General features: G+C 57.9%; 9 protein-coding genes across 9 annotated transcripts; 3 read left to right on the forward strand and 6 right to left on the reverse strand.

Moving 5' to 3' along the window:
• Positions 1–1,164: 1,164 nt before the first annotated feature.
• On the reverse strand, positions 1,165–2,732 carry HETIRDRAFT_156552 (uncharacterized protein). Its single transcript, XM_009552601.1, has 3 exons — positions 2,566–2,732; positions 2,333–2,488; positions 1,165–2,151 (listed from the first exon to the last, which is right to left on the reverse strand). Exons 1-3 carry the CDS (start codon positions 2,598–2,600, stop codon positions 1,314–1,316), a joined length of 1,029 nt encoding a protein of 342 aa, XP_009550896.1. The 5' UTR covers positions 2,601–2,732; the 3' UTR covers positions 1,165–1,313.
• Positions 2,733–2,745: 13 nt separating this feature from the next.
• HETIRDRAFT_105477 (uncharacterized protein) lies at positions 2,746–4,634 on the forward strand (the record flags this gene model as incomplete). Its single annotated transcript, XM_009552602.1, has 7 exons — positions 2,746–3,112; positions 3,198–3,234; positions 3,328–3,451; positions 3,541–3,602; positions 3,687–3,778; positions 3,847–3,960; positions 4,039–4,634. The coding sequence occupies 7 exons, from the start codon at positions 2,746–2,748 to the stop codon at positions 4,632–4,634; spliced, it is 1,392 nt and encodes a 463-aa protein (XP_009550897.1).
• Positions 4,635–4,730: 96 nt separating this feature from the next.
• HETIRDRAFT_37241 (uncharacterized protein) lies at positions 4,731–6,579 on the reverse strand. Its single transcript, XM_009552175.1, has 9 exons — positions 6,499–6,579; positions 6,370–6,435; positions 6,161–6,301; positions 5,845–6,108; positions 5,721–5,780; positions 5,585–5,661; positions 5,282–5,511; positions 4,941–5,218; positions 4,731–4,864 (listed from the first exon to the last, which is right to left on the reverse strand). The coding sequence occupies exons 1-9, from the start codon at positions 6,532–6,534 to the stop codon at positions 4,820–4,822; spliced, it is 1,197 nt and encodes a 398-aa protein (XP_009550470.1). The 5' UTR covers positions 6,535–6,579; the 3' UTR covers positions 4,731–4,819.
• Positions 6,580–7,146: 567 nt separating this feature from the next.
• HETIRDRAFT_388921 (uncharacterized protein) lies at positions 7,147–8,903 on the reverse strand. Its single transcript, XM_009552603.1, has one exon. It carries the CDS (start codon positions 8,801–8,803, stop codon positions 7,388–7,390), a length of 1,416 nt encoding a protein of 471 aa, XP_009550898.1. The 5' UTR covers positions 8,804–8,903; the 3' UTR covers positions 7,147–7,387.
• Positions 8,904–10,523: 1,620 nt separating this feature from the next.
• On the forward strand, positions 10,524–11,578 carry HETIRDRAFT_429631 (uncharacterized protein; the record flags this gene model as incomplete). The annotated part of the gene is made up of 7 exons (XM_009552604.1): positions 10,524–10,689; positions 10,750–10,826; positions 10,875–11,001; positions 11,065–11,111; positions 11,199–11,234; positions 11,297–11,365; positions 11,426–11,578. The coding sequence occupies 7 exons, from the start codon at positions 10,524–10,526 to the stop codon at positions 11,576–11,578; spliced, it is 675 nt and encodes a 224-aa protein (XP_009550899.1).
• Positions 11,579–11,876: 298 nt separating this feature from the next.
• Positions 11,877–12,936, reverse strand: HETIRDRAFT_454697 (uncharacterized protein; the record flags this gene model as incomplete). The annotated part of the gene is made up of 3 exons (XM_009552605.1): positions 11,877–12,140; positions 12,225–12,448; positions 12,723–12,936. The coding sequence occupies 3 exons, from the start codon at positions 12,934–12,936 to the stop codon at positions 11,877–11,879; spliced, it is 702 nt and encodes a 233-aa protein (XP_009550900.1).
• Positions 12,937–13,040: 104 nt separating this feature from the next.
• On the forward strand, positions 13,041–15,012 carry HETIRDRAFT_147890 (uncharacterized protein). The gene is made up of 3 exons (XM_009552606.1): positions 13,041–13,055; positions 13,117–14,278; positions 14,342–15,012. Exons 2-3 carry the CDS (start codon positions 13,189–13,191, stop codon positions 14,656–14,658), a joined length of 1,407 nt encoding a protein of 468 aa, XP_009550901.1. The 5' UTR covers positions 13,041–13,055; positions 13,117–13,188; the 3' UTR covers positions 14,659–15,012.
• Positions 15,013–15,565: 553 nt separating this feature from the next.
• HETIRDRAFT_105471 (uncharacterized protein) lies at positions 15,566–16,303 on the reverse strand (the record flags this gene model as incomplete). Its single annotated transcript, XM_009552607.1, has 1 exon — positions 15,566–16,303. One exon carries the CDS (start codon positions 16,301–16,303, stop codon positions 15,566–15,568), a length of 738 nt encoding a protein of 245 aa, XP_009550902.1.
• Positions 16,304–17,841: 1,538 nt separating this feature from the next.
• HETIRDRAFT_37236 (glycosyltransferase family 48 protein) lies at positions 17,842–24,115 on the reverse strand (the record flags this gene model as incomplete). The annotated part of the gene is made up of 13 exons (XM_009552174.1): positions 17,842–18,160; positions 18,224–18,287; positions 18,347–18,420; positions 18,477–18,807; positions 18,863–19,325; positions 19,384–19,765; positions 19,816–19,995; positions 20,056–21,430; positions 21,487–21,798; positions 21,855–22,850; positions 22,913–23,530; positions 23,587–23,870; positions 23,911–24,115. The coding sequence occupies 13 exons, from the start codon at positions 24,113–24,115 to the stop codon at positions 18,105–18,107; spliced, it is 5,340 nt and encodes a 1,779-aa protein (XP_009550469.1). The 3' UTR covers positions 17,842–18,104.
• Between the last annotated feature and the right edge of the window lie 155 nt (positions 24,116–24,270).

Here is a 24,270-nt window from a genome sequence, read left to right on the forward strand (position 1 = left end):
AATGATGGTGGGAGGAAGGAAGTGGCGAAAATCCTCTCTCCTCTCTCCTCTCTCCTCTCTCGCTCTGGCAAGGGCTCGCAGCCTCGGCCTGCTGACCACGCCCTGCCAGCTGCCAGCTGCCATTGGCCACCGCCCACCCCGTTGCGCCAGGCCTCGCCCGCCGCGCTGGCGGCGCGAAGCTGCATCAAGGAGCCTCTTCCTTCGATTCGAACGCCATCGAAGCGCGGTCTCACACTCGCGATCACAAGGGCCGGCGCCGCTGTGGGCGCCGGAGTGCACCGGGCGGCGTCCCGCGTTGCCCCGCCGCCGCCGCCGCCGCCGCCGGCAAGCTTGCGCGTCTGCTTCCGCCCGGCGCGGCGGGGCTTTCCCGCGCGCACGGCGCCGGGCATATCGGCGAGAACGACGCTGAACGACGGTCCTCCTCGGCTTTCCTCACCTCCGCCGATCCGTCTCTGCGGCACGATCGATTCAAGGACTCGAGACCGAGCCCCCTCCGCACTGGCTCGCGCACCGAACGACGCCGCGAACCCCCGCTGCACCATAAGTTGTTACTCACAGTCGTCAGTCTTACATCCTACAGCCTCGCATCTGGATCGAGCGCCCCACACAAACAAACAAACAAGCGAGCAGCCCAAGCGAGCAGGCCAAGCGAGCCCATTCCCAAAACAAGCTTCGCTTTGCCTCGAAAAAGCACCAAGCTCCAAGCGTTCAGCAGCCGCCCGATCTGGCGAGGCTGTCCACATGCTTGCCGCCGTCCGGACCCGAAGGCGGTCTCATTGCACTCTAAATCTTCGGGGGCACGGCGTGGGGCGTGGGACGTGGGGCGTGGGGCGCGGGGCGTGGGGCGTGTGGCAGCGTGGGCGGGCGTGGGGACGTCGCGAGCCGATTCGGGGCTGCTGCATGATACAGCATCAAATTGACGATGATCAAGCCGAGTCACTGTGGATGGCCTGCTGTAATACCGCAGCGGCAGCGCGGGTGTACGCGGGCAACGACAAGTATCGCACTAATAGTATCCCTCCGTCCGCCGGACGACGGGTTTGGGTCCTGTAGGCTGCTGGGGGCAGACGACCCTACTGTACCCCTATCCGGCGTCCTGAATCCTGATAGCCCGGTATCGGCGCGTGCGTGTGCGCGGGCGCGGGCGTGTCTCACATGAAGCCCGAACAAGAGCGCGCGCGCGCGTGCCCCCGACGAAAAATGATTACTATACAAGCAGAGTGGCGAAAGAAACAGAAGTAAGAAAAAGGAAGGAAGGACAGATGCAGCAACACGAAGTTCGGACGGCGGCGGCCACTGACGACTGATCAGAGCTAATCGGTCTTGACGCGCTCGTACGCCTGCCCCTGCGCCTGCCCCCAGCCGAACCAGCTCCCCCGCCTCTGCGCAGCCGGCGTGGGCGCGGGCACGGGCGCCTCCTCCCCGTCGCTCGGCACCTCCACCTCCTCGAACCGCGCCGCCGCGCCGCTCGCGCTCCCGCCGCTGCTGCTGCCCCGCTCCCGCAGCTCCGCCTCGAACCCGCGCACGCGCACCGGCGAGCCCTCCGCGCTCGCCACCGCGCTCTCCCCGCCCACATCGTACCCCTCCACCCCCAGCGCCGCCAGCTCCGCCTCCAGCCGCCGCCGCTTCCTCTCCCGCTCCGCCGCGTCCGCGCCAGCCCCAGACGCCGATCCAGACCCCGACGCTGCGCGGCGCCCCTCGCCGAGCGCGCGCTCGCTGTCGCCGGCAGACGCCGCGGCGCCCTGCCGCAGCATCGCCGCGCCCGTCGCGACGATCGCGGGGCCGTACGTGCGCCAGAGCCCGCCGAGCATCGCGACCGGGCCCGACACGGGGTCCCCCAGCGACGGCGGCGGCGCCGCTGTGCCCCCCGCGCCCGCGCCCGACCCCGATCCCGATCCCACAGGATCCGCCAGGTCCGCGGCGGCAGAGCTCGAGGCGGCGGCGGAGACGGCGTCCCAGAGCGCGCGCGCGCGGGCGTGCACGAAGGCGTAGACGCGTGTGCGGAGGGAGGCGACGGCGGCGTCTATTTGGGGCTCGTGTGCTGCGAGGAAGGGGTGGAGGTGGGCGCGGTAGAGGTAGGAGGAGCCGCGGGTCTGGGGGAGGGCGAGGTAGAGGAGGAAGAGCGTCTTGAGGGGGAAGTAGAATGGGATCCTGCGGGCGATGGGTGGGGCGGGGCGGGGCGGGGCGGGGCGGGGCGGAGTATGGTGTGGTATGGTTGGGGGATGGAGTGGAATGGAGTGGAATGGAATGGAAGGAGGGAGGGATCGTCGTCGATGGCGTTTGTCAGCGAGGACGAGGGCGAGAACGAAGACGAGGGCGGGCGAGGACTCACCAGGAGACGAGCCACTCGGCGACGTATTCGACGCCGACGATGCAGCCGAGGACAGACCAGTACATCAGCCAGCGCTCGAGGTCCTCCTCCGACGCGGGGCGCTGGGAGAGCGTCTTGTACGACGCGTAGCCCGGATAGAGGAAGGCGACGACCGAGCTAGAGCGTGCGCGGCGGCGCGCGATCGTCAGCCCGGACCCATTGCACCGCGCCAGCACGGGCGTCGAGGAGCGCACCTGACGATCCGAGAAGTGAAGTATAGCAGAAACATCGTCGTTGCGGGTTCAGGCGCAGAGAAGGACTCCTGTTGCGAGGGTCGCTACTCCTGAGTTGTGCAGGCAGAGGGTAAGGTTGAGTAGCTAGTGCTGGGTCGAGTTCGCCACAGATGGGCGTGCAGAGAGAGATGAGGGACGCAGATGGACGGGGGAGAGGAGGAAGAGGGGAATCGATGGTCGCCGCGTGTGTTATGGACGGAGGACTGCGGCCATGCAAGCTGCCTAATTGGGCCGCGGTTCTGCGACCCAGCCCACCCGCTCCCTCGTCCTCTCTGTCCTCAACACCACGACAACCCCGCCGTCGCCATCGCCGTCGCCGTCGCGCGCCAACAACACATCCCACATCATCCTCGCTCGCTCGCCAGTCCCAAGATGCCGCGCGCGAAACCCCGCCTCACGCGCAAGAAGAAATCCAAGGCTAAGCAGGCGGCGCGCGCAGACCCAGAGCTCGCCGCCCTCCCCACAGACGCAGAATGGGAGTCCCTCACCAAGAAGAAATACTGCGACGGTGAGTCCCGTCGCGTCCCGTCGCGTCCCGTCCCCGCCCCGCATTTCCTCCCTGCCCACTACACCCCGCGCTGACCCTCGCCCAGTCGGCAGCCCGCCCTTCCGCCTCCGCGTCGGCACCGAGTAAGCACGTCGCACCCGACCCTCGCAGCCACCCGCCCGCCGCTCACCGTCTCGGACCCACCCGCGCCGCGCCGCGCCCCGCCGCCATCGCAGCGTCCTCATCCTCGGCCAGGGCATGTCCACGACGTCCTCCCACTTCACCCACGAGCTCTGGGTCGGCCGCATCCTCGAGCTCGCCCGCCGCCGGCCCCTCGCGCGCCCCGTGGACGACCCCGGGGTAAGCATCCGCCCACTCTCCCCGTCCTGCTGCCCCGCCTTCTCTCTCTCTCTCCGTGTGTGTTCACCGCGCGTCTCGGGCGCCCATAGGTCTGGGCCAAGGTCCAGTGGTACTACTCCGGCGCCGACGTCGCCAACGACACCGACATCGAGTGAGTTCGCCACGGCTCAACGGAGACTTCTCCAGCCGCCGTACATCCAGGCGAGCTAGCGCTGACGCCGACCACGCCCAAAAGCCCCGCCAACATCCTCGCGAGCTGCGGCCGCTACGAGCGCCTGCGCGCCGACGAATCCGACTACGACTACGTCGCGCACACCTCCTTCAACGGTGCGTCCTGCGCCGCCCTCGCTCGCTCGCTCACGAACGACGACTGACGACGGCGTCTTGTGTCGAAGGCCCCGCGAAGGTCGTGGAGTACCACGAGGAAGACATCGCGCAGCCCCCGATCGCCGACGGCGAATTCTACGTCCGCCGCGCCTACTCCCGCTTCTCCAAACGCGCAACCGTGAGTCCCCGCCCCCGCCCTCTCCCCCGCCGCTCCCCATCGACCTAACCACCCTCGCAAACCCCACCCGCCGCCGCGCCAGCCAAAACTCAAAGACCTGGGCCTCCTGCACCCCCCGCCTGCAACACCGTCTACGACCCCGACGACGCCCGCCCCATGCACTTCTGCCCCAAACCCGCCTGCCGCCGCTGGTTCCACCGCGACTGCCTCGAACACACCGCCGCGCACTCCGTCCACGTCTCCGTCGAATCGCACGCCTTCAACCTCCTGCGCTCAGACCCAGACTCCGACGCCCCCTTCCCCCTCCCGCCGCCGCCGCCGCCGCCGCCGCCGCCGCCACCGCACGCCTCCTCTCCCTCACGCGCGCCCCCGCCGTGGACGCTCGCCGCGCTCCCCGCCAAACTACGCGAGGCCGCCGCGCAGCAGATGCTCAAGGGCGTCCCGCCCTACGGCCTCGTCGGCAACGCGCAGCCCATCGCCGCCGCCCGCCGCCTCGTCTACGCGTGCCTCCGCGCGCGCACGCCCGCGGAGCTCCGCGCGGCCGCCACCGCCCTCGACGGGTGGATGGAGCGCATGGACTGCACCGACGTCGAGGGCCTGCTCGCGGACGCCGACGGCGGGGGCCCCGGGCTTTACTTCGTGGCGCTTTTTTGTCCGCTGTGTGGAGGTGCGATTTGATGGGCGGAGCGGCGGTGCCACTGCCACCTGCGTTTTTTGCGACTCACAAAAGGGTCTTTTCTGGGTCGAATTTAGCTTAGGGTTTCTTGCATGTATGGTTCTTACGGTGGCTTGATAGATGGCTGTACGATTGAAGATACACCCGTCGCTACAATGAAGAGATAACGATACACCGCCGCGCACGCCTACGCCTTCTCCGCCCTCGCCGCGAGCTTCTGATCCAGCTTCGCCTGCGGAGGAAAAATCGTCAACGGAGGGTCTATCGCGGCGGGGTAGACGGTAGACGGTAGACGGGGGGCCACGCACCTTGACGGCGTCCATGTACACGTCGGTCACGACCCAGTGCTCGCGGCGCATCGCCTTGCCGTGGATCGCGAGCGCGAGGTCCTTGGTCATCACGCCGTCCGCGTCGATCACCTCGACGCACGCCGCCTCGAGGTCGCGCGCGAACGCGGCGAGCTCGGGGTTCGCGTCGAGCTTCGCGCGGTGCAGCAGCCCGCGCGTCCACGCGAAGATGGACGCGACCGGGTTCGTCGACGTCTCGTTGCCCTTCTGGTACTCGCGGTAGTGCCGCGTGACCGTGCCTGCGCGCGAAAACATCGGTGAGCGTGTTCAGGGGAGGGGAGCGCGGGGGACGCGGGACGCACCGTGCGCGGCCTCGCTCTCGATGACCTGCCCGTCGGGGGTGATGAGCTCGCTCGTCATCATCCCGAGGCTGCCGAAGCCCTGCGCGAGGATGTCCGACTGCACGTCGCCGTCGTAGTTCTTCGTCGCCCAGACGAACCCGCCGGAGGACTTGATCGCCTGCGCGACCATGTCGTCGATCAGGCGGTGCTCGTAGTAGATCCCCGCGGCCTCGAACTGCGGCTTGTATTGCCTGGGGGCCCGGGGCGGGGGGTCAACACGCGACGAGGGGGAGAGGGAGAGGGAGAGGGCGAGGGGCGACGCACGACTCGTAGATCTCCTGGAAGATGTCTTTGAAGCGGCCGTCGTATTTCTTGAGGATCGTGTTCTTCGTCGACATGAACTGCAGCGCCTCACACCTGAGCAACGGGTCTCGCGGGGGAAGAAGAGAAAGGACCGCACGAGGGGCATCTTCTTCGCCAGCGCCATTTTAAACGACGAGTGCGCAAAGCCCGTGATCGACTAGCCCGCCGACGTTCAGTCGCACACACACATCGAGCATCGAGCGGAACGGAACGGCGCGCACCTCGTCAGTGTTGTACATCGCCATCGCCACGCCCCTGCCCTGGAAGTCATACACGTCGAGCGTCGTCGGCGCCGCGCCGTCCGCGGGCGTGTACACGAGCTGCAGCTTCCCCGGGCCCGGCGCGACGAAGTCCGTCGAGCGGTACTGGTCGCCGAACGCGTGCCGCCCGATCACGATGGGGTTCACCCAGCCCGGTATCGGCCGCGGGATGCGCTCGAGGATGATCGGCTCGCGGAAGACGGTGCCGCCGAGGATGTTGCGGATCTGCGGGGGCCTCAGCGACGGGAGCGGGGAACGAGGCGGGGAGCGCACTGACGGTCCCGTTCGGGCTCCGCCACATCTGCTTGAGCTTGAACTCTTCCACGCGCGCCTCGTCGGGCGTGATCGTCGCGCATTTGATGCCGACTTTGTGTTCGAGGATCGCGTTGGCGGAGTCGATCGTGATCTGGTCGTTTGTCTGCCCGCGGGGGCGTTAGCACGGCAGCCCTGTGGACAGAGGGGGGGGAGGAGGTGACGGGGGCTCACGGCGTCGCGGGCCTCTAGACCGAGGTCAAAGTATTTGATGTCCAGTTGGAGATAAGGAAGGATGAGCTGCGATGCGGCGTTTGCTGAGCTTTCTAGGGCGGGCCAAAGGAGAAACAGGGGACGACGCACCTCCTCGCGGATTTTCTTCCAGATGATGCGCGTCATCTCGTCGCCATCGAGCTCGACGACGGGGTTCTTCACCACGATCTTGTGGTCTGAGGGAATAGTGTGGTCTGCAGCCCCATTCCCGCAAATACGCGAACCCGCCCGCAGAAGCAAGGAAACGGGGCAAAGCACCGAGTGCCGGAGCGCCGCAGACAGGCAAACGAAACCGTCGATCCAAAGCTGGTCAGCGCCGTCCAACCGCACTCCCACAGACAGCACAAAAAAATACCACTCACGCATTGAGATGAAACTGGACGCAAATCCTCTCCGCAGAATTTGCTGCTGGCGGCGGATATGGCAGGGCGGAACCAAGGCGGTCCGTCCGCGGGGCAGGCGGACGACCATGCGGGAGAGCATCATGTGAAAAAAATGATACAGGTAAGCTCGCCGGAGAGGGGGGCCTTGCACGGTGCGGCCTGCACAACGATGGCGACGACGGCGGCGACGAGGAGGTTGTAGATAGAGAGCAGGCTCCTCGCTGGCGATTGGGCCCTTCCTTCGGCGTCCCGGCGGCTCACGCTGCTGCGTCTCGCTCGGCCGAAGCCGTCGCCGACGACGTTCATCATCTCATGACCTGCTTTCTAGGCCGTGTCTCTCCCATAACGAGTAACGATGCTGGCAGTACGTCTGGATTGTCACATAAACCTACACAAGCGGACTAATACACGAGTCAGGAGGTCATCATACGAAAGCTTCGAAGCACAACCACATAGGTACAGACGGTGCGTGAGAGTTGAGTATCATCAGAAAAACTACCGAACAGGAATTTCGTTACACAAAATGATGTCGTGTCCGAGGCCATCGACTTTCAAGATATAGCTGCAAATCACAGAAAATTCCAGTGAAAAGTCAGCTAATGCAGGGACAAAAGACGGTCATGCGGCATAACGACAAACGACAATCCTTGGTCCTCCAGCGCTCTCATCCGTGCGCATTCGGCGGGTGCCTCACTCTCCATGACCTCCATCTTCTTCCCGCCGAATCGGAGCGTCCTGAGCCGAGTGATCGCACCGCCATCGGCGTCGACTGCATTCGCGGGCAGCGAGACGCGCGATTCGGCCATGTCCACGAAATTCGTGTGCGATGCCTCCGGATTCACACCGTCGTCCTTCCAGATGTCATCATTGTACTTCTGTCCGATCTCCAGCTCTCGCAACTTCAGATTCTGGCCGGATATCAAGCGTCCGTCAGGGGAAAACTTTAACGTGAGGCGGTCCATCAGGACGTCAGAGACTAGGCAGGTTGAGATCGAAGTGAGGTTTGGCAGGGTGGCGAGAATGTCAGCCAGGTCGTCATCACATTTCCAGTCGAAGAGATGGAGGTCGAATATCTCCATCGAATGGGTGCTGTGTGAAAGCACACGGCGGAGTGCCGGCCATGGAGGCGGAACGAATATCTCTGACCTCCTGAAATCGATCAGAACATGGATGAGCAGGTGCTGTAGCTCCCGAAATTCAAAAGCATCCAGGAGCAGTTGGCAAACCCCCCGTACATGCGTTTTAATCATCAAAAACTGCAAATGATGCATGACTAGTGGAGGGAACACAGCGTCCTTGGTGTCCCAGACGAGATCAATGCGTGAATCTGCAAAATTGAGATGCAGAGAGGTGAGGTTACTGCACCGCGATAACATATCGACCGTGTCAGGAATGCTGGCGGGATGATATGGACGCAGCGAAAGGTGCGTCAAATTGGTCCAAGGTAACGTCCACTGTGTCGATGTGAAGCGCATGACTACTTCCCGAAGTCGAGGGGCATGGCATAAGAGGTCCGAAAGAGAATCTATTTCGCTCGGTTTTATATCTTTAACGCATTGTTCGAAGAGAAATCTGGATAGGATGGACTGCTGTCTGTCTGGGTGACGGGATAATAAGTTCAATGCGACTGTGGCGTCCAGAACGATGACACACGCCCAACGGTGAGCGTGAGCGACCAGCATGTCAAAGCAGGCCTCTATGTAGTCTCCAATACCCATGGCATAGATGGTGATGGTGAGAGGAAAATGAGCAGAACGAGCAAGCCAAGATCCAAGTGTCTGTTTGGCAGACGACGTGAACGCTTCTTGGGGTGTCCCGATATAGATATTGGACCATAATTGAGGAGTGTCCAGAGCGATATCCCGCCATCTCTTGCAGACCGTTGTCAAGAGGGTAGGCGCATTGCGTAACTTGAATGAAGCCAATTCATCCGTGGCGTCGAATAGACGGGGGAGGCAGTGGACGAAGATCTTAGCGATGATCTCGGTAGGAAGTCGCAACGTGCTGTCCATGGAGCGATCTCGAAGATAATGAGGTTGGGTGTGCTGGTCAATGTTCAGCTCGAGCTAGTTGGAAGGAAGTCCAACGTTCACCGACAGATCACTCGATGTGAGGTCGCGGCGAGGCACTGCAACTTGAATGTACTGTCTCGAAAGGGAAATAAGCCAGGTCGGGCAAATAGGACCTGAATTCACGTAAACAGTTACCTTCTATCTGCTGTGTGTCGAACGCACCTCTGTGTACGACGACATCTCCAGAGATTCCGCTTTTATCATCATCGACTATCTTGACTGTTTGCGATGTTTGGAATCCGGAACATCACATCAGAGGACACGGTGCGTGGCCAGCTAACAATACTAATAGGTTTGCACACGAATCTTTAGGTTTTGACATCAAGCAAGATGCCTCGCAGGTTCTAATGAGGGAAGGGCTCATAGCTCAACGACTTTGGAAACTCGCAACAGTTCTGGGCCTTTGGCAGGCAGCGAGCCTCCCTTCAGTTTCTCGTCTCTTCTTCAAGCTGGTCTAAGTGTTGCAACTGTGGACCTGGCGGGATCACTATGCTGTTACTCCCTCCTTTCGTCCTTCAGTGCTCGCCTCAAGCTGGTTCTACCGTGCCCACATGACGGTGTACGTCTAGAGCTCCTCTTTGGCTGTCAATCCCTCTCTTTCATCTCCCAGAATAACTTCGCTCGCTAATGACTATGGAAGAAGCTTTGCTCACTAACATCTACCTCGCGTCCGTCCGTCTTGACTTTGCAACATGGCTAGGGCAACCAGCTCTAAGACGCACGCGCGAGGTTTTGACCGGATGGCTCCTCGACAACAGATTATTCTGCGCTAATCTCAGCTCAACTCCGATGCTAGGTTCTCAATATACTCAGTCGGTGAAAGTCGTACCTGGGATCTCTTCTGGCAGTACAAAGCGCATATCATGTTCCTTCTTTGTTGATCAGAGATCTGCAATGCGAAGGTCACGAAGGTCAGGCCACGCAGCCCCTCTGGGGTTAGGTACGTCGCGAGGACCAGAACTCGCATATAACCTCTCAATATGACTGGTCAGCGCCGAGAGCGACTGGAGCGAAGGTGTTCAATGCTCTGTATGGGTCTCATAGTGTTCAGTCACCTTGATGGCGGTTCTCGGGATGAAGCCTTTGGAAGAACTTATTCTTGCTCAAAATCTCCCTCAAAATCTTGCTTTCAGAGCTGTTGACCGGTCCCTCTGTAGGCACCTCGATTGTTTATCAAAATACAGATTTTCTCCATCTCATAGGTTTGGACACTCAGGGACTCAACATTACCTTGGAAGGGTTGGGACTTTGCTAGAAATATTTGTAGCCGTTCTTTCTCTCAATCCGTCCTTGCAAAATAACTTTTGCGCTCCATGTAGGCAACCTGGCTTCAACTTCGCTTGTGTGTCACCGATGACTTCACCGCTCCTCTGATGCACCCGCCACATATGATCTAGATGATGCGCCTGGCCACCCGAACGGCGCCACAGCTCAAGCGGTGCAATTTGCGAATTGACTCGTTTGTCCATCCCTTACACTGACAGTTTCCAATTTCTCTGAGGCAAATGTCCAACACCGATCACCGCTAGGATGCGCGTGCGTGCAGTTTCTCTCTGTCACCATGGCCTCTGTGGCCGGCAGCATCATAAAAAACATGCATCATGGTAATACGCCCTCCCAATAGCACATCTTCATCTTATCATCTCCTCCCCTCTGAATAATGGATCCCGTCCCATATGTTGACTTTGTCCCATACGTGCCGCAAAGGTATCACCGCCGTCAAGATGACATTCCGGACGATTCAGTCAAGGAGTTTGCCCCATTTCCGCATCCAGGATATCTGTTGGACTTTAGGAGTTTGGAGACGCTACGCAAATTAATATACTGTGAGGCGCTTCGACTATCGGGCATCTTTTCGATCCGTGCAGACTGATTGCGGTTCCAAGCTTCTCTCAACACCGTCGTCCCTTTGAAAGAAGACGTTGCGAACAGACTGCTTCTTAGAATTGTTGGGACGCCTTTTGTAAATAATACCATGTAATATTGTCTGTCACTCGACTCACTGACCGAGGATACGCTGCGTCGGGTCAACCATATGGAGAACTTCCGCTGTCTCACTAGAGACTCGAACAACAAGGCCGTCTACGGCCCCTGGGATAGAAGCAATGTAGTTGAGATGGGGGGTCAACAAGGGCCTGGTGCGTCTGGACGGTGTGCTTGTTCGACCATCTTTTTGCTGAGTTGAATCATCATCATTCAAGGTCGGCGTCGCCATCCCTTGGTATATTGTCAAGATGCCCACCACTCGGTAAGCGCAAAGAAAGCGCGAGGGTTCTCGTCCACCCTTGGTTCGGAGAGACATTCCTATTGGCATGATCTAATTTCACCACCGTAGCTGGCGGAGGAGGTCCATGATTACTGCGAACGCCTGGTGAGCCGACTCATTGCTCTAAGTGTTTTGTCTTCAATCTCGTCTCACGACATGATGTTCAGCGCAATTACCTCGTGGCGGAGGAATTACAGGGACGTCGAGGATGGGTGTGGAGCCCTGCTACGATTGTGGTACGTCCGAGCTCAGAATTCTGTCATCCTGTTCTCACGATGCTTTGTCCCTCTCTGCAGAGCCCCTTGGGCGCACCGATCGTAGTCAAGTACAAGCCCGGCTCTCTAGCGGCGGAGCAGTATGGGAGTCAACTCGTGCACGTATTATGTGTCGTTCCTGATACCCAAGACGCTATGCGATCTCTTATGGGCATGGGCCAGCTCATAGGGTGATAACCTCACCAGGCTCAATCCTTAACGCCTTCTCTAAGATAATAAGCTCATGATCGTCGGGATCGATGTCCGAAAAATCGATGTCTTACTGTTGTCCGAATCTTGAACGACAATAGTTTTAATATATATTGTACGGCATGTTGTATTCCGTAGGATAGGACATGAAAGCATTCCGTGATAGCAGACATGAAAGCGAGAATTAAGCAGCGCTACACCAACAATACAGCACAGACTTACGGGGACAAAGCGATAAATAATCAGCAGGAATTGAGATTCCGGTCTGCGCGGGTGGTGTCGGTCAATGTTCGGCGAGGTCAAAGTGTCGGCTCAGCGATCCCCACAATGTCGCCTGCTGTTGCCCCACATATTTGACCATCTCCGCGCGACATGTGGAACACAGGCCGGTCAGACTGAGACCCGGCAGCGCGAGCGTGCCCTGCACCTGCCCCTTCACGAGCTCCCAATTCTCCACGGGCTGCGATATCAGGTCCTGCATGTTCAGCAGGCACCGCTGTCCCGCGGGCGAGTGCCAAAACCCCGAGACGAGCGCGTGGCAGGACATCTGGTGCAAAGGGTTGGCGGTCAGGGTCGGCCCCGCGATGATGAGATTGGCGTGCGCGAAGGGGAGCCGTCAGCCGCCGAGCACGAGGCGCCCGATGTCGGCCTCCGAGAGCGAGGCGAGATGATGCCCGTAGGCACCGCCGAGCTGCTGCGTGCGGCGGTTGAGGTCGTAGAAAAGCGCGGAGAGCAGGGCGTTGTCGGCGTAGTTGATGGAGCGGAGGAGCGCAATCACTGCGGCGGGGTGCACGATCAGATCCTCGGTGTGCGGCTGCGAAGCGCGCAGCGTGGTGCGCGTGCGTGCGCGAGATGCTTATCCAGGGCAGAGGGCCAGGCTGCGCGCGACGCGATATTTGTACGCGAGGCGGAGGATACCGGAGAGTGTCGGAAAGTTCTCGATGGTGATGTGGGAAGCATCGATAGTGCTGACAGAGGAGCAGGGAGAAGAGAAGGACCAGGCGAGTGAACAATGGATGAGGAGATTTTGAGTGGCGAGGCCGCAAATGGGTTTACGCACAAACCATCGTATATTGTGTTCAAAAAGCCTCCATATCGTCCTTGTCGTCGACGACCTTGAGCAACGTACAATCGCGCAGGGTGTCACGCGCGGGGGCGAGCATCTCCTGAAATAAGGTGGAGTGCTTGAGGAGGATGCTGCGGTGGACGCGGAAGAGGGTCTTGCCGCACTGTAAGATGACGTCTCCGTCATCGAAGTAAAGCGCTGGGTGATTTATGAGCAGCTCGGCATCGAGCTCGGTGCGCGGGCGTTCGCGGTCAGAGGGTGTATCGATGGAGGCCATGCTCGTCGAACCTGTCGCTAGCGAGGGGAAGGGTTTCCTGATCACGTGACAGCGTCTTCGCTAACGTCGCGTCACTGCTATTCGACAAGCTTTCATCTTCGACACACACAAGTACGATAGTAGGCCTCATGCAACTTCAATCTTCCGGAATGTCGCTGACTGTTTCACTGATGTGCGCAGATACACGTGCATGTGGGGTTGTCGAATACCAAATCCCTTAGACGCCCATCTCCTCGCTGGTTGCACGCGGACATGCCCACTGCCCATAGCCCTTCAAGTCTCTCTGCCACTATGCACCACTTATCAGCCGCTCTGCGCGACCTACTCTCCAGCGCATTCCCTTGTCTTTCCCCCTCACATAGAGCCATGTCCGCCCCCAACGATGTCCTCTACTTTCCCAAGGAAGAATCCGCCTACAACGTGACTGGATGGGCGGGGTTCGTCCTCTTCACCCCCACCCCCTCAGAGGAACGTCCGCGCATCGCCAGCATAGAACACTGCAAGCGGAAGCGCGGCGTCTTCCACGAGTTTCTCATCATCCATTTCGAGTACCCCGTTCTAGACGCTCCCCCGCTCACCGTGCCCATCATCGTCGAGCGCACGATCGACACCAGCCTGCTCCCCAAAGACAAGATCCGCCCCGGCGCCGACCTCTCCCGCGAGAACGGCAGCCGCTTTTCCGCCTTCTTCCAATCATCGTCCTCCTCCCGCCTCAGCTTGTCCCCCAGCTCCGTGGCCTCGTCCTCGTCCTCTTCCCTTACGCCGCCCGCCTTCGACCGCATCATCATCCCCCCGAATGGCGCGCCCGTCAGCAAAATCGACCGCCACGCCCGCCACCCGTATGAGCACTGCCGCAAGCTCACGTTTAATAAGCGCTTCACCGACTACGACCTCGCTGCGTTGCTGCTTGCGCTCCAAGAATACGCTCCCGACTACGCGCTCCTCTCGCGTCAGTGCTATTGGTATGCGGCCGTGATCTACGATTTCTTCCGCGAGCGCCTCATCGGCCTTGGCAACGAGGACGGCAAGGAGGTCGAGTTCAATGTCGACAACCTCAAGGACGAGCGTGGGCGCTTCCTCACTATCTTCACCATCCAGCCCCCTGAGCCGCCGCTGGGCAAGATTAAGTCTGAGTTCGAGAAGCAACTTGCCGCGCTGTTGGACGAGAGGGCCCGGGAGGATCACCCCGCCGCCAAGTGGGTGAGGTCGCAGGAGGAGGCGCGAGCGGCCATTGCAAAGGCGGAGGAGGAGGCAGCGGCGAGGGAGAGGGCGGAAGCCGCCGCAAAGGAAGAGGCAGCAGCGAGGGTGGAGGCCGAAGCCGCTGCAAAGGAAGAGGCAGCAGCGAGGGAGAGGGCGGAAGCGGCGAGGGTGGAGGCCGAAGCCGCCGCAAAGGAAGAGGCAGCGGCAAGGGTGGAGGCCGAAGCCGCCGCAAAGGAAGAGGCCGCAGCGAGGGTGGAGGCCGAAGCGACGGCGAAGGCAGCGGAAGCGGCGGCGGAGGCGGCGGAAGCGACGGCGAAGGCAGCGGAAGCGGCGGCGGAGGCGGCGGAAGCGGCGGCGACGGCAGCGGCAGCGGCAGCGAAGGCAGCCGACGCAAGGGCGGTGGCGGCAGAGGCGGCGGCAGAGGCGGAGGCGGCGGCAAGGGCTCTGCTGAACGATGAGGTTGCCCTTCTCCGGCAGCAGCTCGCGGCCCTGAACCATGCTGGCCCGTCCCCGGCTGCGTAATATCATACCAAGTATATCATCTATCGTCCACTGATCGTCAAGTCTGCTCTCATATATGCTCTGATCGTTGTTGTCCATGTACATCCCAGCACTCTCACATTCGGCTATCTATATCATGCTCGAGTTCGCTGTGTTCCCTGAGGCCAAGGCTTTTTTGATTGAGTCCTTGCGTGTATGGCAGCTCTAGCAGGCTCTCTGCTGTGCTGAAGCGATGTCGTCTTACAGTAGGAGACCCTTGGCCAAATGTATGACTGGGGGTGCGCAGACGTTGAACCTTCTAAGTATCAGCGGTCCCCTGCGCAAGCCGCAAAAAAACATGTATTTTACAAGAGCTCAGATCACAGTCTGCATCGCAGTGGGAAGCCAGAGAAGATATCTCGAAGCACTGTACATGGTGGAAAAAGAAGAGATAAATCTGGCTGATCCATAGATACGAAGAGACGTACAGGCGTTCACGAGACCAGATCTATGTAGAGAGCAGCAGATTGTGAGCACGGAACCAAAACAAAACGACAGCAGGGCAAAGAGACTATACAACAAAGCGGCTCATTTAACAAGATAGAACACTTTCGTCAACCTTACTCGAGGGCAAAAAACATAGGCATCAAGCGCCACAGTTCTGCCTGCTGCCGCTCTACGTGCTGCAGCACCTCCGTGCGACACGCCGAACACACGCTCCAAGGAAAACCCGACTCTGTCGTGGCCGACCGCACCATCTGCCTCACAGTCTCCAAATCCTCGACCGGCTGCGACATGAGGCCCGCTGGAAGCAGCAGCAGTGGCTGAGCCGTGTGTGTCCAAAACGCACGGATATACAAATGGCATGTCCCCCAGTGCTCGGGGACAGCAACGAGCATCGGTGAGGTGTACATTTGGGCCTGGGTCATCCGGAGACGCGCGAGGCCAATCACGAACCGCTCAATATCGGCGGGCGCAAGGCAGGAAAGAGGATGGTTGGTATATACACCGCTGCTGAGTTGAAGGATGCAGCGACTGACGTCGTAAAGGGTGCCATGAGTAACCCTTGGTCATCGTAGTTGATGGCACGCAGAAGCGCGATTACCGCGGCCGGGTGGACGGGCACGTTTGTTGTGGTGTTTGTATCGACCTCCGGGTCTATGACCTTGGATAGGTCGATGGGCAGGTCTTGAATATACGACTGCAAAGCGCAGCATGCAGCGAGGTCATGTGTGAATTGCAGGTGCTGAGGGAGGTTAGATGGCCAAGCAGCATGCAGAGCCACAATAAATTCGGTTTTCATGTGTGCGACACGGTACTTGTGCGCGAGACGGAGGACGCTGGATAGAGGGAAATTTGCAGAGGTCATCCGCAGCCCAATGTACCGTTCACCATACAACGCGTTGAGAAACGACACCATGTCGCTTTCGTTGTCGTCAATTTTGAGAAGCGTGCAACCACGGATGGTCTCATGAATGCGATCGAGTGCGAGCATCTCCTTAAACACAGTCGAGACCTTGGTGACGACGGTGCGGTGGACGCAGAAGAGTGTCTGGCCGCATTGAAATATAAAATTTCCGTCTTTGTAGTATCGAGTAGGATGATTGACAAGCGGCTCTGCTTCAAGCTCCCCATGGTGATGTTTGGGAGCTCGAGAATCACCGGGGGTGTCGCTGGGGATATTCATGGAGGTATGAGATAAGGAGAGGAGGTCTTAGCGGAGACACCAAGCAGGAGATACTGGAGAAACCAAGCCAAAAAGTAGAGGCTTGTGGGATAGACATGGATGCTTCGCGCTTAGCCTTTGTTTAAGTAGGTGCGACCGCAATGCATTATATGAGAGACACTCACGGTGACTGTGCGTTGCACATCAGGACTGCCCATAAATGATATTTTGAGCTTTCTCTTGACTAGCACGTGAGCTTCCTTGCACGTGAGCGAGCTGAGTTTCAAAAGATATCAAATTCCAGCTGAAATGCCTACTCATACTGTCCACAACATTCTCCGATGCTATCGAGATCATGGAGTTGTCAACAATCCTTTTGCATACTCACGAGGGTGACCACGGAAACCAGACCCTGGTAATATGAGCACGAAAAAGATGATGACGCGGTGATACATACTTGTAGCAATCAACGATGTCGGTGGGCCTGAGCTAAGTGACACGCAGGGCGTCACTTTGTCCGGTGAGAACAAATATTGATGTCGTCTCGCCGCAAATAGAGAGTGAAAAGTCTATTGCAAAGCACTGTAAGCGCTAACCGTTTGAGTGTTTCGTACACTATGAGTGCTCTATGAGTGTTAAGCAGCGCCGATCTTTCGGATGCCGGAGGTAACTGCTCCAGTTCACCGCACGCATACGCACAGGCCAGCGGTAGTGCTGCATTAGTTTGCGGGCGTGATATCACGTCAGATACTAGATCCAATCTGATCCCCTGGGGCCCTGCCATCATGCCTTTGCGATATCCACCGCAGCTGACACCGGCTAGGGCCGCGTCATGGCCGACAAGGGTATAAATGCTAAAATGGGATGGACCATACCCTTTTTTAAAAAAAAAACTGTATTATAGTCTAATGGCGGCGTACCGCATGTCTAGACTACGTACGTATGGGATATCTACTTTCGTGAGGAATATAGGTGACCTGCTTTTAAACTGTGCTCCGCAGTGGCCCTCGAAGGGCATGTGGGCACCTCATTGAGGATGGGACGCGTTAGCGTGGAATTAGTGGTGGGTGTGGTAAGTATCGTACGGTTCCTTGTGTGGTAATTCATGTGGTATGTGCCGTCTGTAACCATGCGCGCATGGACTCTGCCATTCGTCGCTGCACGCTGTTGGTGGCTCCATGTGTGCGGGTGCGCTGGCTGCTATTGTTCGTGCCGTGTGCCCGGACCATACCTCAAGTCATACCTCTCGTCCTCTTTGATAGATTACGAACAAGGACGAATGAGCACCGTTGCAGCGGTACTTTGCGCTCCCTTGCCTCAAGGAGCCTCGCATGCTCGATGCACGAGCTACACAGTAAATCCCGCGTCGACCACACCAACTTGATTTCACTCATTACACTGTAAAGTCCAAGAAGATACGACTCGAAGAGAGAGAGAGAGAGAGAGAGAGGAAGGGAATAAGACGGGGACAAATGTGGTAATGGACTTCAAAATCGAAAGAACGCGATCCGACGATGAAGGTGTGAGAGAGGAGAGCTCGTATCAGAACGTATGAATATGCGCGTGAGAGGAAGAGAGTACGGATTCGGCACGGATATGGACAACATCCATCGACTGCGTATCGTCAGGGAGAGTAAGTCCGTAGCGAAAAGACACTGCCCGCTTGCTCGCTCGATGTGGGTGCGTTCGAGCGAGGCGCGCAGAGCTAGGAGCACATACAACGGGAGAGTGGACAGTCCTCGATCTATGAGCGTGAGGAGAGGAGAGAAGAGAGCGACGAGACGTATGCGAAACAAGACGAAATCGAAAACAAGTGTTCAAGTTACAGACTATTGCACAACGAGCAGTTCATGCGTATCGTATTACTGAGGATGGCGGCTGAAGACACGGACGACATCATGAGCACCGAAGCGTTGCATGGCGATAGAAAACGGCACTCACGAACGGCGATCAAAGCCACAAAAAGAGCAATGACCGAAATATAGATAGGAACGTACTTGATAATCTGCGGAATTTCTCATGTCAAGACCATGTAAAATGCCGCAAACAAGAAAGACTACGCACAATCGCACGTCGCTGTTTCCGGACCTTGATATTGTAGATCGGTGCACGGATTTGTTTCGACGGCCGAAGCCAGACTGTCAACACGCACGTTAGACGACCGATTCATCAGAGAAGTTAAAACGGCACTCACAAAGAAGTACAGAATGGAGACGGTCGATGTATGGGATCAACAGCGGCGGCGTGAGCATAAACAGGAGGAAGTGGCCGATGAGAATGTCGGAGCTCCAGAGTGACAGCTCAATGATCTTCACGATGAACTCGCGCGCGGGCTGCGACAGCGCATGCGAACCGAGTCCACGACCGTACCACTTGCCCGTCCACCATGCGCGGTTGGTCTCGTCGTGCTTGAACTCACGCGAGAGGAAGACGGAGATGAGGACCTTGTGCACAGCACGCTGAATGGCGACGACTGTGATCAAACCAAGTACGGCGTGCGATGTGTTCCAGAGCTCGAGGAACCACTGGGCAAACGCAATCAGCTGATATTATTCATCAACAATTTTAAGGACGACTCACGAGGAACTCGAAAAACCCAATCATCCCAATCGTTCCAAGTGTATGCGCAAGGGCTGCCATGATCGAACCGAACCTGGTGCAGCATGAATCAAGCATAGGTCCGAGCATCAACGACACAAAGAAGAGCACAAGGAGCACGCCGGCGTTCCAGACGATTGGTCCGATCGAGACGACAGCGATGCGAATCAGCGGGCTAGGCGGTGTCTTGCCGTTCACGGGGAACGACTTGACGAACATGTAGGCAATAACGAAGAGGACGGCCATAACGATGGGGAATATGACTTCCGATACTATGACTGCGCGCCAGCCCGCCCGAGGAACATCGCCTGACAGCTTCTCGGAAGGCCTGCCCAGTTTCTTCTTTTTGTATCCAGTGATCATTGTTCGCGACAGACGACAGTATCCGATCCACGAGTTGTTGTGGGATCGAGAATTACCACGAGACATCCAACGCAAAAATTCTCTGTAAACATCATGTCAGACACACCTCTAACATTTCACGAAGTGATGAAGAGGCTTACCTGTAATCCACGATGAAATCCGCGAACGAAAACTGGTGAGGGTTGTACAAGAACGGAGCAACACAGAGCGCGAGAATTGATATCCAGAAGTAGATCAGATACGGCGTCCAGAACGACAGCGTCACGTAGAGCAACATCAACAACGTCCTCATCCCGAGGTATATGCTTGGACCGGCGAAGCGGGAAAATAGGATGCTGAACGATATTCTGGACGTCGCGAATCCACGGCCAGTGGCGATGTATCGGGCGCCTCCAAACGTCAAATTGTTCAAGATGGAGTGCGTGTATATCTGCGTCGAGAACACCTCGAACACGGGAGAGAGCGACATGAACTGTTTGCTCAGGCGCACGATCGCTCGCCCAGTCCCGCGCTCAATCAACTCTGCAAAATAGAATGAATGCTGTGTAGACACATATGAAAACAAAACTGACCTTGCAAGAACAGAGGCAAGAAAGCGATCATGAAGACGAGGAAGATACTGATGATGCAACGCTCAATCCAAGAGAAAACGGGTTGCAAGTTGTAACATCCGCCCTGATTCCCTACGGGCTGTCCAGTGCTCGTGTATCGACACGTCGTCAACTGCGAGTGGAGTGTTCCCAAAAAGACCACTGTTGAAATGAACAAAATCAGCCTCTCACACTCGCCACATGCAGACCGTATGCACTCACTCGTGACTACGAAGAACTGCACCGACAGGATGATGAGCATGTTGTTGATGTGGAATCCAGGATGGCCGTAGTAGAACGTCAAGAACCGGTCGACAGGCAACTGCGTGCCGAGATAATAGTACTCCCGACTGAGCATCTGCTCGCCCATACCTGTCCCGATCTTCGTCTGGAAGTTCAAGATCGTGCCGAACCCAAGATCACGCCCTTTGCCGCACTGATAGTACTCGGTGTGCTTGATGCGTCCCCCACGCCCAAAAGCCGTCATACCCGCATAGATATCCTCGTTCAAGTGCAAACCCTTCTGCGCTTTGGAGATACCTCCGCGCGTGTTCATGAATGTCGCATTCAAGAAATCCGGGTGTCCGTAGTGCAGTTTGCCGCCAATCCATGCCAAAGACCGTGCGGCGAGCGTGCCGAACGTTTGCTCCTTGCCCGCCGCGATGTCACCCAGAATACCAATGTTCTCCGAGAAGATGTACTCGCGCGCACCGACAATGGCGACAGGAGAGTTCTTAAATTCCTTGTGGCCCCACTGCGCGTACGGGCTCTGACTGGACACGGAGTACTCCTCGAACTCGCCAAGGACGTTGCGGATCTTGAGACATTCCTCGAGGTAGTTGTCCTGGTTGGCGTCGATGAGCTGCAGGTATTCACCGCGATAGAAGATGATCGCGTGGTTCTGGTTGTCCGACTTGCCATCTCCCAAGATGGGGTTTCCAGGCAGCTCAATGCGGAACTTCGGCTTGCGTTGGCCCGTCTCGGAATTGAACTCCGAGTGTCCGTCGATGAGCGCAGAGAACAAGCGCGGATCTCCGCCCTCCTTCCGCGGCTCCTCTTCCAGGTATGCGATCTGCAATTCGGGGTACGCGCGAAGCAAGAACTCGGCATTCTCATGCTCCTCCTTGTTGAACTTGGAGTACCGCTGCATCGAGACGACGAACTTAAACTTCCTGCGCGCCATCCGCTCGAGCTCGCGCTCAAGCTTGTCCGTGTTCCCGCCAAACATCTGCACGACCTCCGGGTTCTCCACGCGGTAGAGTAGCTTGATCGCCTTGGCATAGTTCATCATCCCAGAGACCGTCCGGTACAGCGTCTGCGCACGAAGCGAAGCCCAGATACGGGTCCGAAGCGTAAACTCCGGCGCCGCGCTCTTGAACCCAATCATGTAGAAGGGCAGATCGTCCGTCTTCGACTGTGCCTTTTCTTCCGAGAAAGGATTGTTGCCATTGTACATTTCGGACTCCTCAGCGAGAATTTTGGTATCTTTGACAAAGTTTTCCCATTCAAGACTGTGCAGCTGCTTCAGGTACTCCAGCAAGGTGACACGACTGTTCATGTCGGGCTCTTTGATGATTTCTCGCAGCGACAGAAGAATCTACGATATAGCATAGCTTTAGCGATCAATAGAATACGCTAGCCTACGCAACTGACCTTTTCACTGTAGTGTGGGGTCAAGACCGTGAAGGTTGGCATAGCGTCGACCGGAAGGGCTTCGGGAATGGCCGTCGTAAGCGATTGCGCAAAGAACGAGATACGGCGTTCCGCTTCACTCCCAGGTGGAAAGAAGTCGCCCTTGTAGCTCTTGTCACTCTGCGAGATGAAGAACGGAGGGGCCCGCAAGCTTCGACGACCATCAGGAGTATCGACTTGATGATACAGGAGCTTCTGAACGTGTTCGATGGACAACAAGTGCTCGCGATACATGGAAATGATGATGGCGTTCCATATCTGCGACACCAATACCTAAACGAGACGAACGTTAGGGGCCAACATCGAAAACGAGAGGAAGGAGTATCCACCTTGGGCTTGTACTTGACCTCCATATCCGAAGTTGCCAAGATCTTCGAATAAATTCGCTTCGGCAACCTCGCATAGATCTCCCTCCACGGCGTCCAGATTGACAAACCCAGCGCAAACGAGCGCGCGATACTGAACACCGTGTTCCAGATGATGTACCACAAGAACGTGTCCAAGAAGAACAGCACGAGGTCCATGATGTACATCAGCGTGAGGGTGAACGCCGCGTGATTTCTGCACAGCGCGTTCCCAAACAGCTTCTCCTCGCAATTCTGGATGCGCATGCCGACCATGGCGCGGATCGGGTCACGGAAGGAGAGGCGGGTGAGGAAGAAGTACGACTCGGTGAATTTACATCCGAAGACAAGGAACCAGAGCAAGAGCGAGGCGAGGCGTGCCTGCGGCGCGAGCTCGGAGTAGCTCGCAGTGAACGTCTGCGAGGCGAGGTACTTGCGCGACTTGCCAGCGACACGGTCGCCGAACATGCGCCCGGAGGGCATGATCGAGAACAGGAGCGTCGCGACGACCGAGATGAAGAATTGCACGATGCCGAGGATGAGCGCGAGTTGACCTCCGCCGGCTTCCGAGTTTTCTGCGATCGCGATGTAGAAGGTCGGGCCGGCGGTGAGAGCGAGCGTGACAAACAGGAAGAGCAACCGCCGTGTGAGATGAGAGGTGTTGTTCCAAGTCGTGGGGATGTACGAGAATTCGGCGAGGGTAGCAGCTATCATGATCACAGTGGCCACAGCACCCCCGAGAGCGGTCGCTGACCATGTCAACGCGGGAGAGTTCCGAATCTTAGGTTGGTACACCGTCGGCGAGTTGTATGCCGTATAGAACCAGTAGAGCGCGATGTGAATGACCCAGATGCGATTGAAGTTGACAAGGACATGACCAAACGAGCGCTTCTCGTAGTACGTCTTGAAAAAGGCGCGATTCCAGTCAATTCGATCAAACCTCATGAACCGACCCGCTGGTGGAATATCTACAAGACGTGTCTGCAACACACGTGCGTAACAATGAGAACACCATAACAATATCAGATCAAAAGCATTCGCACCTTGTCAGTGAGGGTGATCCGGGCGATGCCCTCAGGATACCAGAACAATTGATTGATGTCGTCATATCCAATAATCCTGTCATGGTCACGCTCCCGCCGCACAAACTTCCCATCCGAAACCTCGTACCCCTGGTCCCGAATAAATCGGTACAGTGGCTTGATCACAGCGCGCAAATAGAGTCCTTCAGGCACTGGGTCGACGCGGTTCTGGCAGTCGGGAGAGCGGTAGTAGTCGTCCGCGCACTTGAAGATGAAGCACAGGCACTCGGGCGTGAAGCGCACTTGCGCCGCTTCACCCCAACACATCAAAAAGAGCGCGAGCTGTCGCATGCGGTCGTACTGGCTCATGTTGTTCATCGCCTGCCGCCAGCGGTCCATGGCGCTCGCCAGCGACTTCGCCGAAGTATTCCGCCCGCGCTTCTTTGTCGACTTTAGGCGCTGCAAGCCAGGATTTTGTGTCTGGCCGACGGCATCGTCTAGGTCGAGCTGCGCGGCGAAGTACCATTTGCGGTAGTTGGCATGCTGACCACCGATATAATCCGCATGTAGCGTGAGAAGAGCTTGATGGGGAGACATCCGTGAGGCGCGACTGTCCAGTAGTTGCATGGTGAAGTCAAACTGACAACGAGAGCGGGTGAGGAGGGGAGGAAAAAAGGGGATAGAGGGAGACGCACCATATTTCGCATGGAATCCCGCTGAAAGCCAAACTTTTGTTGCAAGTCTAGAAAGATATCCTCGATCTCCTCCTTCGACAGGGGGATTTGGCGACCTGCGTCCCAAGCGGGGTATGGCTCTCGTCCGCCGCCATACTGAGAAGCGCCGTGGTCGCCCCAGACAGGAGCAGAGGTGTCCGACATGCCCATACGGCCTCCAAGGGACTCTGCTGATGGTGCTCGTGCATACACATCATGCTCCGAGTCTGTGTCTGGATGGCCTGTAAGGGAGAAAGGATAGGTAGCTGAACAAAGGAGCTACCAAACGAGGCGCCTAAAACGTACCATAGACGTCGCCGTGGTCATAATACCCTCTTTCTCCCTCATTATATGCAGCGCTGCTGTCTGATCCGTAAGTGTCTCTTCGACCATATGCATGCTCGGGGTCATTATCATCGTATCTATGATTAAATGGGTCGTGAACATTGCTGGGAGGCGAGGGAGACACATAGACGCCCTCGCGGCTCCTCGGCGGCGGGCGGGCAGCCATGAGAGAGGCTTGTGCGAGGTACTACTGCGACGGCGAGGGGGTGTGTATGTGACAATGGGGCGAATGTTATGTGCTCGCCGTCGCGGATGTCGTCGCCTTCGTCTGTGTGGGAAGGGGCGGGAGGAGATGGCCGTTGGGGGAGGAGTGTGGTCGAG

This window comes from Heterobasidion irregulare, assembly GCF_000320585.1.
Source record: "Heterobasidion irregulare TC 32-1 unplaced genomic scaffold scaffold_10, whole genome shotgun sequence".
Classification (NCBI taxonomy): Eukaryota; Fungi; Basidiomycota; class Agaricomycetes; order Russulales; family Bondarzewiaceae; genus Heterobasidion; species Heterobasidion irregulare.